Raw genomic sequence first — 19,578 nt, 5'->3', positions numbered from 1 at the left:
GTTATGTCTTTTGTGTCTCAGACCAACACGGCTAGCAAGTGCACCCCTACAACATCAACACGGTACTTGAGGTGGATTAATTAGCATGACTGATAGTGCCAACTAGTCACCCCAGACCTAATTAGCCTGCCTCCGTGGCCATGGCAGTGTGGCTTCCCATTCAAGAAGCAGCCCACCTGCAGCACCACGGCAGGCTGTAGATATAGCCCCCTCCTCCCTTCATGACTTGTTCCCCATCGATTCTCCATACCGGCCACAGCTTCCGATGAACACGTGGTCAGCATGATTCTCCTAAAGCCCACATGACCAGACCTGCAGCTCCACCGTCCCTGACCATCCCGTGAGCTGAGGAAACGCATAGGACTCATGATCTCTTGCCATGTTCCCACTATGGACCCAGACAGCTGGACTCGTACAGATCTGTGCAGGTGAGAGAGCTGGGCCCTGACCCCAGGGACATGGGGAAAGGCAGCAGTTTTTGTACCCTTCCCGCTAGACTGTGCCTTGGTGCTACCTGGGATTAGCAAGAGGGGAAGACATGTTGCATCCTCCCATGCTCCCTGCATGGTGCACCCAGGAACCATCTGGCCCTGGGTCTTTCCACCACAGCTGTGACTGAGCCAGCAGTTGCAAAGCACTGCCCTTAGCTGCAGTAACACTACAGTTGTGGCACTTGGAGCTGTCACCAACCTCCCCCCGTTTCCTCCTGTAGTGAAAGGTGCCTCTTCGGCATCAAAAATCTGATTTCAAACATCAGAAATTCAATATATTTATTGCACGTGCTTTGACGATTCATTGGGTATGGCACAAACCAGGTGAGGCATTGGGGTTAAGGTGAAGCCAACATCCGCCGTGAGATCTAGGTCTGACTTAGACATGCCAGGAGGGGGTTGGAAAGTAAATTTCCGGAGCAAACCTGCGAAGAAGAGGAAAAGCTCCATTTTGGCCAGTCCTTCTCCAACGCAAGCCCTTCGCCCTGGAAAACATGGAGGTGAGAGGTCAGCAACACACTGCTTGGTTAATGCTTTTGTCTGAGATCTTTACAACTGTATCTATGGAGCCTGTAACAGCTGGTAGGGGGCACCTGACTGCTTTTAAGAGAGGTTTTGATACATTTATAATGTGGCTGACTGTGGTAATGGGACTGGATGATGACCTAGGACATACCTCCAGTTCTCAGGTTTTGTGTTCCTATTTGGGTCTGATTTTCATAGGTCTGAGCCTCCACAATCCCCTTGGGAATTGGAGGGAATGGCATGGTCAGCAGGATGGCATGCTGAGTGCAAAATGTGCTCATTACCTATGGAGAATGGTATAAACGCCTCCTTCCGGATAAAGTTGCCATCACTGTCCAGGAAGTGGGAAGGGTTGAACTGATCTGGTGTCTCCCAGTGCAACTTGTCGTTCAGAACAGAAGTCAACAGGGGAATCACCTCTATTCCCTGCAAGGAGTAAGGACAACAGACAGGTCCAGCTGCGAATGGTCAGAGGCCATCACTCGCACAGACCGAACGCATTTATCCACGTGAGGAAGTAAATAGCACTGAGAATCACTGAACAGATCAACATGATACTTCCGCTCATGGGAATATTGAATCCCTTCGAATCCAAAGAAATCACGCTCAGGAAAGAACCGTGAACGCTATTGATGGATCTGTATTACACAGAATCCATGGTCCATAAATACTGAAATCCGTTAGCAGTACGATACTTCTCCTTCCTCCTCTGACTAAACAGTCAGCCCTCTGAGACAGTATTAGGTGCCTCCCAAGGAGCACATCTCAGTCAAAATCCTGCACTCAGTGGAGTGGGCATAAACCAAGAAGAACGGCGTTGACCCCTGGATGCAGAATCCAGGTCTTCTAGATTCTTTGAACAGAATCTGCCCCAAAGCTTAGAGGTCAGATACAGGAGAGCAAATACCCCAACCTTTTTAGATTTATATTCTTCCCAGCCTTGAGCAAAACGGTGCGAGTGGCTGCAATGTCAGCCGTCAACCTCAACACTTACTTTAGGTATCACGTAGCCCCTAAAGTTAACATTCCTGGAGGTGGAACGTGATACGCTCATTGGGACAATATTGGCAAATCTTTGTATTTCATGGATCACAGCATCTGTGTAAGGCATTTTTTTCCGATCTTCTAGGGTGGGAAGCTGTCCTGGTTCAATGACCTTATTAATTTCTTCCTGAATCCGCCCTGGAGAAGAGAAAGGGACGAGGTTTTCAGGCTTCCAGAGGAGAACACAGCACCACAGCAGGCATCTCATCTGCAATCTAAGGAGAATTTGGAAGAAATCTGGGTATTGCAGGAATAAGTGGTGGTGGTTCATCAGGTGACTCATTTCCCCTCAGTCATTACCGAGCCAATAAACCCCACTATCATGGTGAATCCCACACCTGGTTCTCATCTCACACTGTTATCACTCCGTAGTCTTCACTGGACATGCAGTCAAACCAGGCCATCCCTCAGATGTGAAACCAGTGAGAACAAGGAGGTAGATCGCCAGCCCACAGAAGACCTGTCGACGGGTATAACTGAACCGAAGTGGAATCGGGCCTCTCGTTCGCTTCTAGTTAAACTCAGTTGAGTTTATAAGATTGATTGTTTTCTAATTTACTTCTAACTTGGGGCACTTTCTATTTACTCCTGGTGCATGCCCTCTGCCTTCTGTAACTGTGGCTGTGATTTGGTGTGTAGCAGAATTGGATAAAAGCCTGGTTCTTAGCCTTACTCTGGATTTCTGGGTATTTCATCATCAGAAGAAGACCCCACCGCACAGTGGTAGAAGTCGTCTCAGTGCCAGCAGCGAAGAGGTCCAGGGTTGAGAACAGCAGGTTCTCATTGTGAAAGTAGGTGCGAGGGTTTCTTGACTCCTTCAAAACACACCGGGAATGCTCATTAGATCCATAGCAAGTAAAGCCAATAACCCTGCACAGTCTGCCATCGGAGGTGGTTCAAGCACCTACTCTGAACACCTTCAAGAGCAAATTGGATGCTTATCTTGCTGGGATCCTGTGACCCCAGCTGACTTCCTGCCCTTTGGGCGGGGGGCTGGACCCGATGATCTTCCAAGGTCCCTTCCAGCCCTAATGTCTATGAAATCTATGAAATCTTAATGCCTTTCAGCTTTGAATGGGTTTGAGCCTCATTTTATCTTTTCATTCATTTCACTTTTAAGGGAAGACAAGAATGTAGTTCAGTCTAAGCACCAAACTTATAAGAATTTGCTGAGTTGAAAATAAGCAAGCAGTGCTAGGGGCATAATCCTGAACAGTAAGTAGACCTTCAGTTACTGTGATAGGATGTTTCTGTGCAAATCCCTGGCTGCTAGCAGTGATTCTATTGCTTTCACACCATGAATTTCCACGGGACTTCGCTGCACATTAGGTCACTTGGTCAACAATATCACTAGAATTATTCAGAAATCAACAGGCAACTCGGTGGGAGCATGGGCAGGTGAAGGTAGCCCTGGTATAAGTCTATTCTGATCACAGTAAGTCTAGCATTCACATTCATCCCCGTTCCCTACCAGATGTTCCGCATTAATAAATGAAGCAAAAGCTAACAGAAAGCAAAGACGCGGGTTATGCCGAAGCTTAGGTGTAGAATACCTGCTGTTGTTTCATCAGAAATGCATCTACAAAGCCTGTTAAGTTATTTTCATTGAATTCCTGCTTGTGTTCCTGAAACAACTTCTGCAAAAAGGTGTTCAGCTCATCCACGTTCCGCTGCACAGTCCTCGGGGCGCCGAACAGAAAGCCAATGGAGGGGTAGAAATTATATAACTGGCAGAAAACAAAAGGATTCATGTTCACTGTCATTCTGGACACCTCCCAGAGCTGCAGTCTGTGGAAGGGAGGAGCTGGTATGACGCACGGCACCGTGGACAGTCTCATGCCGGGGGTCTGTCAGTGACCACAGTGTGATTCTCGGAGAGGGCAGTGAAAAATCCCCAAGGGACTCCTAGCTGATTCATGTAAAATCCTTGATTTGCTATAAAAACGCCTTCCTGATCCTTAAAGGAGAGCAAGTGATGCCCTGAAGCATCTTGATTGGAAGGTCACAGCGACCCTAACTTATGGGTGGCTACAAAGCCAAAACTTATGGGTGGCTACAAAGCTCTCGTGTCTTTGGGAACCTCCTTCCTACTTGTCCCCTTGGACGTTCACGCGGGAAGCATCCAGAAGGCTATGCCTAGCACCCTTTGAGTGACAGAGGTAGGACCCACTATGAGGAGTCAGACCAGGGGTATATGTAGGACAGTGCTGGCAGCGGGGGGAGGAGTACACGGCTGCTTAAAGGAGAAGCAAGGATCTGCAAGGGCACTGAGCCAGCGAACCGTAGGCATCATTGGTTGATTATGGTTCCTGACCCCTGCACCCCTCCATGCCCCAGCACTTCTCTCAGCATCAAACCCAGCAGTTAGCCCTTGGCGGATTCACACTTACCAGCACCATAGGGGAGCCCAACAGTTTGGTGTTTTCATTTATCAACTTCAGCAAAGTTAGAAACACGGGATCGTTGTATTCAAACCTCTCTCCAAACAATATAGAGCAGATGACATTGGATACGGCGCTGTTCAGTATTACCTTGGTGTCAGAGGGCATCCCTGTGTTTCCAGCAATGAAAGGAAATCAGTTTAGGAGTCGCACTTGTGTGGGGAATGTGCCAGTTTCACCCTGCTGGGCAGGAATGCTCCGTCTAGATACCATATTTCCGAGAATATTTGATTAAGTTCTGGGAAGCGATAAGCCAATGACGTGGAAAGCTACCAACTCTAATGAATACGGAAACCACCAGAGGCTCAGTTAGAGCAAAGTCAGAGATATGCAAAAGGACCTTTTGCAAAAGGACTAAATTCTTAACTCCCCAGATTAGCAAAGTCCTTACGCCTACGACTAAGCACGTGGGAAGTCCTGTTACTCTTAGGCTAAAGCCTGTTGTTGACCTGGGCTCTAGCTGTTCTTTATCAGAATTACAGTTTTCACACTCACCCCGGCGAGACTCAAAATATTTAATGAGGCAGTTCAGCTCTTCGAGAATACGGAGCTCAATGGTTTTCTTTCCAACCCCAAAATTTCGCAGAGTAAATAAGGTGAATTTTCTCATGGTTTTCCATGACTCTCCATGACTGAAGCCTATGCCTAAAAGAAAGTTAGAGCACACTGACATATCATTTGGTTTATGAATATCCATAAAGCTGTATTTCAGCCTGTATGGAAGTTGTTATATGTCTTCAAAATGTCATGCATGTCAATGCACATATTGACAGATTTTCCCTCTCATAAGAATAAAATGAACGTACACACATTTAAAAAAAAATCAAATAAGCCCTTATTTACCATTTCCTTTGGTTATTTTCTGAAAAATGGGGATTTCTGCTCTCCCTCCAAACTCTTCAGCATGGGTTAAAAGGGCTTCCTTGATGGTTTCATATCCAGCCAGCACCACTGCCTTCCTGGGTCCAAAATGCACAGTGAAGATATTGCCGTATTTCTCAGAGAGCTTCAAATGTAAATACATATGTTGATATAGTAACAGATCTGGATCCATAGTTTAGGAAGCATCAGGCCAGTATCTGTACACACAGCCTGAGCCACTGGTCATTGCCCTTTTGCTTTAGTTAGTACCCCACCCTTCTCAGCCTGACACACCATTCACACATAGGTGACCGGGTGACACCCGTAGAGGAACAGCTCATCCATACTAATTTCAGTCTTACATTGTGGTCCCATAAGAGCACAGAGAGCCCAGGTCTGCAGGGAGATGAAGGTATGTCTACATCATGTCCCCAGCCTGCCTAGGAAGGAAGCACTCTTGAGTATGCGCTGCCTGCCCACACCCCCATGCACCAGACCCAGAAATGTGGCATCTCCCCGTGGTTGTTGGTTTCTGTAACTGGTGTGACTCCTGTTACCCATCTGGACTCAGGGCTCCGACCACTGGCTTCTGTCATGAGTCCTGTGTATCCTAGAAATCAGAGCGCCACCACAAAAACTGCAGTGCTTGTGGTAAATGGGTGTTTATACACATGCTCCGGGAGTCGGGGGGTGCTTTAAATAGACGGGCTGTGAGAGCTGCTCTAATTAAAGCACCCAGAGTGTCATGTGTATCAGCGTTCCCACGCTGAAAGATGGCAGCAGGGGCACTTTAAATAAAGCTCATCGAACAAGCTTTAGCTAAAGTGCCCCACCACCATTTTTCAGTGCAGGGATGCTGATACACATGATGCTGGAGCCTGCTGGAGCACAGTAATTTCCATGCTCCAGCACACTCGATTAACCAAGTCTGCTCTGATGCGCTGTACTTATATGTGATAGGTGCCCTATGAGACTCAGCCAAGACATCCCCATGTCCTGGAATCTCTCAGCTGACAGAATATCTCCCGGGCCCATGTACAATCCAGTTTGAGGCGTGTTTTCTTGGACCTCCCAGGAAGGTGGAAGCTGAAAGTCTCTGGCAACAAGCAGAAGTCTTCATTTCAACCTGCAGCAGTTTGCCTGGAGAACAGATATGGAGCCCTAGCAACAGAGGACAAAGAGCACGTTCTGTTGGTGGAGGAGACCAAGCCAGGAGGATCAAGACCATTGCCACCAAGAAGAAGCGACAGGTGGTGGTGGTTGGAGACTCCCTTCTCCAACCACTCCCTTCTCCCTTCTCCAAATGGAGGTGGAGGCATCCATTTGCTATTTAGAAAAGTTGGACATATACAAGTTTATGAGGCCAGAAATGATGCACCCAAATATGCTGTGGGAGTTGGCCAATGTGATTGCAGAACTCCTGGCCATTATCTCTGAAAACTTGTGGTGACTGGGAGAGGCCCTAGGCGATTGGAAAAGGGCAAATGTAGTACCCACCTTTAAGAAAGGAAAGAAGGAGGATCCGGGGAGCTACAGACTGATCAGCCTTACCTCAGGCCTTGAAAAGTCATGGACCAGGTCCTCAAGGAATCCATTTCTAAGCACTTGGCAGAGAAGAAAATGATTAGGAGCAGTCAGCATGGATTCACCAGGGGCAAGTCATGCCTGACCAACCTGACTGACTTCTATGATGAGATGACTGTCTGTGGACACGATATGCATTGAATTCAACAAGGCTTTTGATATGGTGTCCCACAATGTTCTGGCAAGCAAGCTAAGGACGTCGGGGTTGGATGAATGGACTGTATACTGAACTGAAAGCTGGCTGGATCATCAGGCTCAAAGGGTAGTAATCAATGGCTTGATGTCTCTTTGGCAGCCAGTGTCTAGAGGAGTGCCCTGGGAGTCAGTCCTGGGGCTTGTTTTGTCCATTATGTTCAACAACCTGGAAGATGGGATGGAGTGCACATTTGGAGATGACACTAAGATGAAGGGAGTAATAGATATGCTGGAGGGTAGGGCAAGGACTCAGAGAGACCTCAACAAATTGGAGGACTGGACCAAAAAAAAATCTCATGAGGTTCAATAAGGAGAAGTGCAAAGTCCTGCACTTAGGACAGAGCAATCCCACACACCAGGACAGGCTGGGGCTGACTGGCTGGGCAGCAGCTCTGAAAAAAATGCTCTGGGGGTTACAGTGGACAATAAGCTGAATATGAGCCAACAGTGTGCCTTTGTTGCAAGGAAGTCTAACAGCATCCTGGGCTGCATTACTAGCCAGCAGATTGAGGGAAACAATTCTTCCCCTCTATTCGGTACTGTTGAGGCTATATCTGGAGCACTGTGTCTGGTTTAGGGCACCCCAGCTCAGAAAGGATGTGGAACAACTGGAGTGTCCAAAGGAGGGCAGCAAAAATGGTTAGGTGGCCTTGGGCACATGACTTCTGAGCAGAGGCCGAGGGAACTGGGTTTATGTAGTCTGGAGGAGAGAAGACTGGGGGGGGAGGGGATTTAGTAGGTCCAGAGAAGATGGACTTGGACTGGTGTCAGTGGCAGCAGATGACAGAACAAGGAGCAACAGTCTCAAGTTGCAGCAAGGGAAGTTTAGGTTGGATATTAAGGAAAAACTCGCTCAGTAGGAGGGTGGTGAAGCCCTGGAACAGGTTACCTTGGAGGTTTTGAAGACCTGGCTAGACCAAGCCTTGCCTGGGATGATCTAGTTGGGGCTGGTCCTGCTTTGAGCACAGGGTTGAACTAGATGTGACCTCCTGAGGTCCCTTCCAGCCCTAATTTTCTATGATTCAATGGTTCAAGGATCAACTTGGAGCAGACTAGAGGCTGCTCTATTTTATATGGCAAGCACTGATGCAGCACAGAAACAGTCCAAGGATTTAGGGGCAAAGCCACTTTGCTGAACTGAGGACAACTCAGCTACAGGTCAGAGTCTGGGCTAGGTTTTTATTACAGAAGAAAGCATCTATTAAAACAGTAGCACAGTCACTTAGGGCGGGCATCTCTGTTCATGTTGAAGAGCTGTGTCTTATCTTGTTTCTATTACTCCAGTGCGGGGCCCATTTTCTTCACTCAGTCCTGTCATTTCACTACCATGGAGTTATGCAGCAAGAGCTCTTTACAGGTGCTACAGTCCAGAATGAACATCCCAAATACTGAGCAGAGGCATACAATGTGGGGGGTGTCTGCTTGCAGGCTGGTGGGGAAAGCATGAAATCATCATTTAAGATCAGGCCACAAATATTGAAGTGATTCAGAAATCATTCTCTTTAGCGCTCATTCCTGCAGTCATTGCAAGGAGAATCGCACTAGGGTCCTACCAGAATCAGCTGCTGCCCCTTGGAACTTGAATCCCGCCTTGAGGCATTTCTCTTGGAGAAATTCACAGGAGCTCTTGGCTTTAATAGCAAATTAAGTCTGAATCATCTGTTACACACAAGAGCAGCTTTGACAATCTAATCATATGCTCAGGATTTTATACTTAGTTTAAACATACTGTAAGTCATCTGCTCCAAATTTCTTCTCATTTCATGTGTGCCCAGGATACCATTTGCAATGCATTAGGTACTTCCTGAAAATTGAATTTCAGATTACAAGCTGCTCCTGTTATTACTCAAGACAAATTGAATTTTGTTTTCCTCGAATGATGGCTTGACAGCGTGGGAGAGGCTGCAATACTGATTCTTTTCTCTCCAGCAGAATCACAAAGCATACAGCAAACAACCAGGACCAGGCAAGCATAGTAATTCCCCAACCTTTGCTGAGTTAGTTCTTTACATTAATATATCTTGGCATGAGATCTAACTTGGAGCTGCTGACTTCTCTCAGCATCATGAATATTGGATGTGGCAGACTTGAAAGTATGAAGGAAGCCACTTGGTGGTTTATGGGACCTCCCAGTAGATGTGCATCTACATCATAAAATCCTCCACCACAACTAATAGTTACTAGCCTTCCTTTCCACACAGCCACACTTACAAGCTTTGCAGAGAAACCAAGGATTGAATGGTTGGAGAAACTGAGCTGTGGTCCCCTGCAAATGCCAGGAGGGGTACGTCGGTTGGGCAGCAATGGGAATTTGTACTTTGCAACACCTGCCTAACTGGAGAATTGCTGTGCCCAAGGCCGCCCCTCCTCACTTTGACACTTGCATGCAAAACAGAAAGGCAAACATGACCTCAACAAAGAATAGCAGTGCCCTGTGGGTTTCAACACAGCCTCTCTAGGTATTTGAATTGCTGCCCTTCACGTGAACCGGACAATAGCTTTATGCAATAGTGTAACATAGCCGACCTAAAAATAGCGAAGCTTTTTTTCCCTGTAGACAAAAAGATATCCACGGAGCCCTGAAAATGGACAGAAATACGAAGTTTCCTTTCAGAAAAAGCAGTTGATTACCTAGAAACCTCAACAATCATGCCCAGAAATCTAAAAGAACATGGGCTCTGGGGAGGGAAGGGTTGAGGTTTGTACTTCCTCTATGAATAAGCGCTGGGGCCCTGGAAGCAATGTAAAAACAAGCAAAATCCCTCTGTATTTGTGGTGCTGTCTTCTGTAAAGATTCGTATGTACCTGTTGGTAATGACGTATAGGCTGGATCTATAGGGCTTGGCCCTAAGTCTGAGGTCAGGTCAGCTGTGGTGGCATCTTACACTCATCAGAGACTAAGCGGAGGTCTTTGTATGCCCAAAGGTCGACTGCTGGGATGGGACTGCAGGATGGGAGCCTGTTTGTATCTTTGCATGCATAAGGGGGGGAGAAATGGGCATCTCTGTTGTAACTTAAACACTTCCCTTTTGTTCCCACACCTGGATATGATTTAAACACATTACTCCCTAGATAGACAAAGTTCTTTGGGTGAATCTGATATCTTTTATTAGGCCACCTTCAATAGTTGGGGGAAAAAAATTTTCCCCCAACTATTTAAGTTGGCCTAATAAAAGATATCAGATTCACCCAAAGAACCTTGTCTGCCTATGTCCTTAGAGCAGCACGGCTACAACCTGCACCCCTTACTCCCTCGATGTCATTCTCCACCGCACACAGCCAGGCCCATGACTCTCATCCTGCCCCTTCCCTCTACTCCTTCCTACCTCCATCAGCGACTGAAAGGGCTTCCTCAGATCCACCACGTTCAAGTTCCCGATGAGAGGAAGTGGGGGCGGCCCAGGGGGCAACCTGCAAATTGACCTCTTGGCGCTGGTCAAAAAATAGAGGAAAGCCGCCAGCCCCCCTGCCAGGCAGAGCAGCGAGCCGGAGCTCAGCCACTGCAGCACAATGTCCAGGACGGCCATCTCGGATCAGAGCAGAGAGGTGTTTGTATGGAGGAGCATCTCGGGTCTCTTGGGGCCTCCCTTATAAAGATGCCCTGACCTTCTGGACACACCTGCTAGATATGCAGCTATGGCACAGCGACACGGGGGCCGGACCTTTGTTTATGTACATTTGGATCAGATGTTTGGTGGGAACCTGTCTGCAAAAGCCCTGCTTTGTTCAAAACCCTGGATTATCCTGCCTGCTATTAAGCTGGGGCTCCTATTTCATCCCCAACACTTGAGAAGGGTTGTATTTGAACGTGAGGAGCCTGACTGATGTGTCGGGTCATCTTCCCCCATGGAAATCAGTGGCAGGCTCCCACTATCTTGCGCTGGATTAGCCCCACTGGACTCCTTTAATGCCAGCTAGCAGAACCCAGGCTATGAACGAAAGTGAGAACTGAGATGGGGGGGAAGTGGCTGCGGGGAAAGCCTCCTGCGGTAGCTGCTCTGGCTGTGAGGCCTGTTGTTGGCTGGCCAGGAAGGAGGCAGAGCCAAGATAAATGATAAATGAGCTAACTCAGGCTTAATCTGCATTATGGAGTTTAGTCAACTTTTGTGGCCTCAGGTTTGCATTCATCCCTGCAGAACATTACCACAATGCGCCTTAATCCTGCCTTTCTGTTACTCAAGTCAAACCACCTCCCAGGATAGTGCAGCCCCCATGTGAACAGGGCTGAGAGGTACGGGATGCAGGCAACTTAGGAAAAAAGGGCAGAGAGTCGATCCTACCTATGCACAATTACTATACCAGCAGCGCATGGTGATGGTGGGGCGTAGCGCAATGCACTATCCACAGTGCACTGGGTACCCGCAATGCACTGGGGCTCCACCCAGTGCCACCACATGCCTGAGGAGGCACTATCCAGGCACAGGTACCAAGGGTAACATAGCAAAGCTGGCTGTTGTAAGCTAATAACATGGACGGCAGCAAAATATTCCAGTGCTGACAAACAAGTCTCAGGGCATCCCCCGGCAGCTTGGAGGTCAGGCTGGAGACTGCAACAGTCGCCCCCAGGGTTGCTCCCCAAGGATGGCCGTGACAGTGAACTTTGCTGTGGTGCAGCACCGTCTGCAGACTCATAAAGGAGGAACCAGCCCCCACTTCCACAGTCAAGAGAGGATCTGGCCTGCACCCTCATCGGCACAACAAGGCTTTTGCTGAACGTGATCGCTAACAAAGGGCCCTGAATGAGTGCCGCAGATTTACACCATTGTCCTGAAGCCAGGCCCATGTGGCTCCATAGCAAGGACTATCCAAATGGAGATCATTTTTTTCACCCTGGCTGTAGATGCTGTTTGATGATGGAGTCATGCGGCATTACAGCCCCTTTGAAACCTCCAGCTTTAATAATACTTTTCCTAAAGCCCCACAGGCACCTGACACAATCTCCTTTGACGGAACAATGAATGATTATTTATTAATAATAATAAAAGTATAACGGCCGAAGGCAGCTTGAATCAATAAACTCTATCTAAATTGCCATGAATGAAGGTGACTGCACACCTGTCTGCTCTGAGAAGCGTAGTGTTAAGCGGGCTTCATGGCAAAAGGGAATCGTAACGAAACAAGTCAACCCCGGTCCGCTGTGCAGAGAGGAGGAGGAAGATATGGATGCAGGCAAATCACTTTGGAGATTTGCCAGAAAACCAGGCATCCTCCTGCTCTGAGTTTATTTCCTGTAATGGACTTTCCCAGTCCACAATGGCATAAAGAGATGGGGTGATGAATCGCAGCTACTGTCAGGCCTTTGCTTTACATGCATTTGGCATAGGAGGAAACCACGCAAGCATGGCTGGCTTCCAGCGAGCTGTACGCACCAGCTATAGCTATATATGTGCTATACTGCTTCGTTAGGGCTCCAGTGGATCTGTCAAGGAAGACAAGGAGGCCCCTTAGAAAATGTCCATTTTGTTTGGAGGGATACTACCCAGACCCAATCTCTGTAGTTACGCATATGACAATATATGGTCGAAACCTTTCACAGGCAAAATTCCCAGTGACTTGACAACATCCCGCACGTGGCGTTGACTGGCGAGAAATCATTACGTGAGGTTTTCAGTAGTAGGAACCATTGGGCTTTCTTAATGTTGCTAAAGTCTTTTCCCTGCTATCATTTCTCCTGTTGATCTGCTTCCCCCAAAGCCATGCCAGACCTCTTCTGCTGGATCCAAGGAGTCTCTGTGCAGGACTTGAGGAGCGAGTAGTCCTCTTCACTCGCGTCTTTTTCTGCCAAGCTCTTTTTCACATTCAACCTCACAAGCTGAGGGGAGCGTCAAAACCAGGCAAGTGAACTTAACCATGCAGACTCGAGCCATTTCCTCTGTGTTTCGTGGAAATACTCCACGCAATTCTCTTGGAAACATCCGCAGAGTTATCTAACTTCTGTGTGCCGGCCCTGAGAAGAATGCGTAATCCTCTAATGGGAGAGAGGTTAATAATAGCTACAATAACAGTAGGATAATGCAGAGAGAGGAACCTATTATAGAGCCATAATTCAATCAATGGGTCCTGATAACGTAATAAACCACAAGAGTGAACTTCATGCAGCGTGTACGCATCACAAGACACGGCAGCTGAATTACAGCCGAGAGAGATGCCTATCAGACTGTGCATTGTTAGCTGAAATATGTAAGGCCTGGGCACACCCTATTAAATGTTAACATTTTAGAATGACTCTAGTGTGATTTAAAAAAAACACACACACACACACAGTGCTCTTGGTTGTGAGGACACCTTTCACCTTGACAAAGGCTAATGCAAAAAGAAAAAGAAGAAAGTTGCCCGGCCTTGATCTCTTTCCATGTCTTGTAATGGTCTATTGCAAGATTTTATGAGATCCCACCCAATTCTTCTTCAGTGTCCCAACCCGACATGTTTATTTCGTAAAAGCCCAAGTGATTGATATCCTAAGTATCTGATGCATTCATTCTGGTACAAGTATCTTCTTCTGGGCTTGTCGCCCATTTCATGTCATTTAACTGTCAAATCAGGCTGTGTAGCAAGTCATCTTTGAAAAGAAAGTCTTTTAAAAAGTACTTTAAATAATGATTACCTTGCTGCAGGTTTTCAAAGGACATCTCGCATTTCCACGTTCTGCACGTCTGACATTGGTGCGTCGTGTGCTGGGTCTGAGCACTGGAAAAAGAAATGACTTTGCTAAATTGCTTCTTGTGGTAGAATCGGTAGGGAAACAGAGCTGTACTCAGGCAAATCTGAGGGTGTAGCGGTGCTTTCTCTTTCCCAACAAAGCTCCCTCATGAACCATATTTCCTCCAAAACCATTATGCTTGCTTGTCGGGCTTTCATAGGGACACAGCCAATTCTGGGAGATTCTAGAAGTTCAGACCTTAAGAGGATGTGACTTATAGTTTCCATATCTATCAATGCATTTGTAATACAATTCATGGTGGCTACTTGGAGAGGTCTGAGCTTTTCAGACTCAGAGACCCAAGGCTTTTTCGTTTTGATTGTTACAAGTTGGTAATTTTGTGCTGAGGAATCATATTATGACGAGTTTACCTTTACGATTCTGTGGGCTCCGCGGTGGGGGAAGAACTCAGAGACCTGACCTTGGGGTACGGGATGGTTAAAACTTGGCCCAGAATAGCATCCTAAACCCATTTTCTGAGGCTGATGATCCACACCTGAGTGGGACAAGGTGGTGACCTCAGGCAATACTCTGTCATGTCTCCTCACCAGGGGTTCTCGACTTTTTGGGACCCAAGGAACCCCTCGTATGACTCAAGACACTCCTTTTTTGACTGCAGAAAAATAATAGAACAATACTTTTGTTGCAGAGACCTCAGAAAGACCACAATAGGCCAGAATGGTTTTACTACCACCGTAGTGATTCTCAACCAGGGTGCCATACACCCTGGGGTGCCTTGAAATCCTTTCAAGGATGAAGTGAGGTGCTACACAGGGTTAGCACTGTTAGGTTTACAAATGTGATTCACAAGGTAATTCAGAGACTTCAAACTGACATCCATAACTGTGGTCTTTGGGAGTTCTTTGCAACAGAGAAACTGCTGTATGGTTTTTCTGTGGGCAAAAAAAAAAAAAAAGAGGGAAAACTAAGAGCCGGCATTTTCCAAGGGCTGCCTGGAAGCTATCCAGGATGCCTGGAGTCTAGAAAGGGAGCCACTGCACTATGGATTCCTGTTGAAACCTCTGGGTTGTGGTGAAGCATGTTTGCACACCTACAGGTGCTAACACCATGTGATACCCATGACACCCTTGAAAGGATCTCAGGGCACCCTAGTAGAGAATCACTGATCTACTCAGCCAGAGATACCTTTGTGGAGTGACGTTCCTTACAGGATTCGGCAGTTCCTTCCTGGCTGCTGATGCTGGAGATGGGGACATGGATGGGGCTGTAAGAGTACAGGTGAAAAAAGTAAATCTGCCAAGAATGTCTCTGTATGAGTCCATGCAAGGGAAGTGGGAGTTCCCTGGTGCCCGGGGCAGGCTTGAAGGTCACATTTTCTTTTTCTGGCTCTTTACCTTCGCTCACTGTGTGACCCTGGGAAACATCACTTTGTCTTTGCACATTGTGACTGTTCTCTAAAAGTTGTGCTCTCTCTCTCTACACCCCTCGTGCTGCTTCAGCTGACTCTTAAGAGGGAACGAGCCAGCCTTCTGTACAAGTTTGTACAGGGCCTAACACAATATGGCACTGAACTGGTTAGCATGCAGATTCAACTTCAACAGAAGCAGTAAATAATAATAATAATAATAATCCAAGTTATAAAACCCCATTATCAAAAACAATCTGCTCATTGGCTTTTTATTGGTCCAGGTGCCTGGATAAACTAGATGAAACCAGTCTTTGGTGGACAGGTACTAACAGAATTTATGCAAAAACCCATCTCCTAATTGGTAAATCATGTCAGATGCCACCGTTAGGGTGAGGCCTGAACACACATAATCTATCCCTAAGGGTGTACTGAGTCAACCCAGTGCGGGGGCTGAGAGGGAGAGTTGCTCTGTTTCTCCCTGTTTTCTGCCTGTTTTGTACAAGAAGAAGGAACGTTAGCTTTAAGGGCCCCAAATTTCATGTTTGCATCTATGTGTAATTTTTCATCTGATTTCAGTCGTATACATTTCATGCATCTATTTCAGGCCAAGCCATATGGTCCCTGGAGTCTGCCTGAGTGAAAACTTCATTATTTGGATTACAAAATATTGCCGGATTAAGTACCCGATCTCTTGAATATTTATGCTGTAAAGGCGCAGCCTTGCAATGGACTGTATTAATGAGGATTACAGGACCCTGGCACTGGATTCTGGGATTATGGTCTTTCCTGGTGCTTGAGTTTTGTAGCTCTACAGAGAAATAATGCCGGGGAGTAAAAATTATATTCTCCTAAATGAGCACAAATTAGTTCTCTAAATTTTCAAAGTGATTTGATGGTATAATAAAAGAAAAAAAAAGTATTTTTTACTGTTTAATAAAAAAACAACAGCTTGGGTTTGAGTAGCAGAGGGTCTTTCATATCTACAAAACAGTGCAAATGGAAAGGCCCAGATTTTCCAAAGTAACTAGTGCTTTTGACCTCTGTTTTCAAGGGGTCGCAATGGTGTGCTGTGCTTTGGAGATGTTCCCAACGCTAGTCACTTTTGATGTTCGCTGATCTCTACTGTTCAATCAACACAATAGTTTTGGATCTTTCTCACTAAATTTCATTTACCATATTTCTTGCAAAATAATCTGTAAAAAGCATTTGATTCAGCATTCTCCCGCCCAAGTATTTTGCAGCATTGCTTGTCCTGAGTTCTTGGGAAAGTATTTGGCTTGATCTGCTACAGGGGATCTGATTTTCTTGTTGTTGTTTGTTTACACTACTTATCTTTAAGCTTCATTTTATACCCTTGGGAAAAAAATCAGTCATTATACTGCTTATAGGCATGTATTAAGTTTAAAGACAAATTGTACCTTTCCTGGAAACCTGAGGAGGTAAATGCAATACATGCAGTAGCAGCTGAACCTACGGCACTACTTGTCACGGTACCAAGTCTGAGTTTGGTTCAGTAAAAAGAATAAAAGTCCTAAACAAAAACTAAATTACATGGTGGATAAGCACGGCCTTTCGGATGAGCTGCTGAGCAGGATTGTGTAATAGACAGGGGCTGGTCTGCCAGCCTGGAAGGAATTCACAAGGGGATTTTTTGCCTTGAACTTTCTGCTACAGCACAGCAAGGCAGCTGGCCAGGAGTGAAGGCATATAATCCAGGCAGTTTGCTGAAATCAGATGCTCCAATACTTCAATTAAAGTTGTGCAGATAAACTCAGGCTGTTTGTCTGATGCTTAGCCCTCTGAGGCCTAGAAGGCAATTTGTTGCATATATTTATGTAAGAGGAATATCTCCCTTTTACTGTTAAGTGTTATAATGAAGTCAAGTGGAAAAGTGCTATTTACTTTATAATAAAAACATCTATTGTTCATATCCCCGAAAACATAATAATAAATAAAATCTCATATTTCAAGCTGTGTAAACCCGTTGCTTATGTAATAGAACTTTGTGTAATTTTCCATTTACAGTTGCAAGTACCATAATAAGAAAGCAATCAAAGCATAAAAAAACCACTTTAAATGGTGCTCCAGGTAATATTTCTGTAATGGCTGCCCTTAACAACTACAACTGTTTTTCTTCACCCTGAACTGCTTTCCACTTATCTCAGTCATTTAATTAAAAGAAAATCAACTTAAAAGAGATAAAAGACCTGCTTAAACCAATTTCTGCTATAGGCAAAGAAGAAAGATTATAACAGTGTACTCCATGATTTACACATGAGTAGGTTAAACTGACACTATTTCTCACTCTGATTTTACAATGAAATCTGAGGCTCTTTGGAGAATATATAGCATGGCCATCATCTGCAGGAGCTGTAGCTTTTTTTCCCCCATGCTTTCTTGAGGAGTCCAATTCAATACCCAAAAGCCAAAGAGCCCTGAAGAAGGTCCTGAACTGTGCAGCCCTCTCCCATCTCTAATAGTCTACCATGCCATGACCTAGTCATCATGCTACCCTGTCTGGGTAGCCAGCTTGGGCAGCCACTGCCCTTGCCACTTGGAAGTATTGACTCAGACGTTGCTCTCAGTGTAGGACACAGGAACGCAGATCTGGAAGGGTCTCCCGGACCATCAAGTCAAGCCCCTGCTTTTGCATTAAATGGTGAGTGTAGAACACAGAAATGTCTTGCTGGGCATGCACATCGCTGCATTATCAAAGCATTTTGCAAAAGTCCCCTTTATTTCAATGGGGACAAGATTTCACCCCAAGTCTTCCCAGGCCTCGTGTCCCACCAGAGTAAAAGTTGCATGTTGTCTCTGTGGCCGTCTTTTCAGAGGGATGGAATCTCTCCGGTCCATTCACAAAGCGCATCAATAGCGGTGTCAGGTATGCGCCTGTTTTGGAAGCAGGGTTCATAATTCATCCCATTTGGCCTTGTGCTGAGAAGGGTAAGTGCTAAAACTCTTGCTAAAGTCGATGGGTTGGGTGTGGTTCAGGATCAGGCTCCCTTCCAGTACCTATGGAAGCTTGTAAAGGAGCAGATGATCGTCTGCCGGTAACTGCTACTAGGCTTTTACACAAACTCAGCCGGCACATCTCCACCAGGGACGTGTCCGGGCCAGTTTTCCTTAATGCAGGCATGTGAGCAAATGAAAGAGGAAAAATGCAAGCCAGTTAGCTTCAAGAAGGTGCCGTCTCTGCAATTTAGCCAACATCAGTTCTTTCTTTTCCATCCTCAAGCAGATTCTCCCTGCCTGAAGTTCACTGTTATCTTTCGGACTTGGGGAAAGCTGCTGAGGAAGAGTCGAGAAACAAATTAGGAAAATCAATGGGGAAAAGTTCATCTCCCCGAGGTTAGCTGGCCGGGTAGGAGCAGGGGAGAAGGGCTTTCTTGGGAGGGCTGGTTCCAGAAAACTGCCCAGCAAACCTCCCCAGCAGCATGGGCAGCGCCCAGCACGTCCCCTGTAGTAAATCCCAGCCTCCACTCAACACCTGAATCAACCTGGACCCTGCAGGAGCACGAGTGACCCATTTTCTAGCTGGAGCAGGAAGCAGGGAGGCGGGGGGAAGCTGTGCAGAGGATCGGGGCATGTGTTTGCTTTCCCACCCCCACAACAACTGCACAGGGGTGTGCCACGGCCCAGGAGGCAGGCACCTGCACCAGGCGGATGAGTGGGCACGTGCGTGTGGCGGGACAGAGCCGTGGGCATGTTTCCACGGTGGCCCCGTGGTGCAGCGCGGCACGCGGTGGGGCGGCCAGCACTGCTGTAATGTCCCTGTGGGGCCACAGCCCAGCGCCGATGTCACTGCAGCGCCACCGTCGCTGGTGCTGCGCTGCAGGGATGATGCCACCGCAGCAGTGTCGCTGCTGGCACCGCAGGGGGTGGCTATGTCACTGCAGGAATGCCACAGTGGAGTGACAGTGTCAGTGCAGTGATGACACTGCAATGGAGTGCTGATGTCATTGTGCTGATGTCATTGCTGGTGCTGAAGGAAAGTGCTGATGTCATTGCACTGATGTCATTGCTGGTGTTGCTGCAGAGTGCTGATGTCATTACAGTGATGTCATTGCTGCCGCTGCAACGGAGCGCTGACACCATTTCACTGATGCCATTGCTGATGCTGCAGCAGTGCTGACGTCATTGCACGGATGTCATTGCTGACCCGGCAGTGGCGTGACACTGTCACCGCAGTGATATCATTGCTAGTGGGGGCAATTACGTCACTGCCAGGGGAGGCAGGGGCCTCTCCGGGGGGGAGGCGGCGTTGTCACAGCAACGGCGCGGAGCGGCCGCGAGAGCCCGGGCGCTCGGCGCTCGGCGGCTCTGGCCTGGCCTGGCGCGGCTGCTCGGCGCTCGGTCGCTCCCCCT

The 19,578-nt window shown here is 47.1% G+C and overlaps 1 protein-coding gene across 1 annotated transcript; it reads right to left on the bottom strand.

Moving 5' to 3' along the window:
• Positions 1-759: 759 nt before the first annotated feature.
• LOC109294578 (cytochrome P450 2K1-like) lies at positions 760-10,668 on the bottom strand. Its single transcript, XM_019513004.1, has 9 exons — positions 10,468-10,668; positions 5,345-5,507; positions 4,997-5,146; positions 4,451-4,611; positions 3,614-3,787; positions 2,734-2,875; positions 2,011-2,198; positions 1,301-1,442; positions 760-976 (listed from the first exon to the last, which is right to left on the bottom strand). The coding sequence occupies exons 1-9, from the start codon at positions 10,666-10,668 to the stop codon at positions 771-773; spliced, it is 1,527 nt and encodes a 508-aa protein (XP_019368549.1). The 3' UTR covers positions 760-770.
• Positions 10,669-19,578: the final 8,910 nt, after the last annotated feature.

The sequence above is a fragment of the Gavialis gangeticus genome, unplaced genomic scaffold, assembly GCF_001723915.1.
Source record: "Gavialis gangeticus isolate Ggan-Ray unplaced genomic scaffold, GavGan_comp1, whole genome shotgun sequence".
In the NCBI taxonomy this organism is placed as follows: Eukaryota; Metazoa; Chordata; order Crocodylia; family Gavialidae; genus Gavialis; species Gavialis gangeticus.
This window is presented reverse-complemented; position numbering and strand designations above follow the sequence as displayed.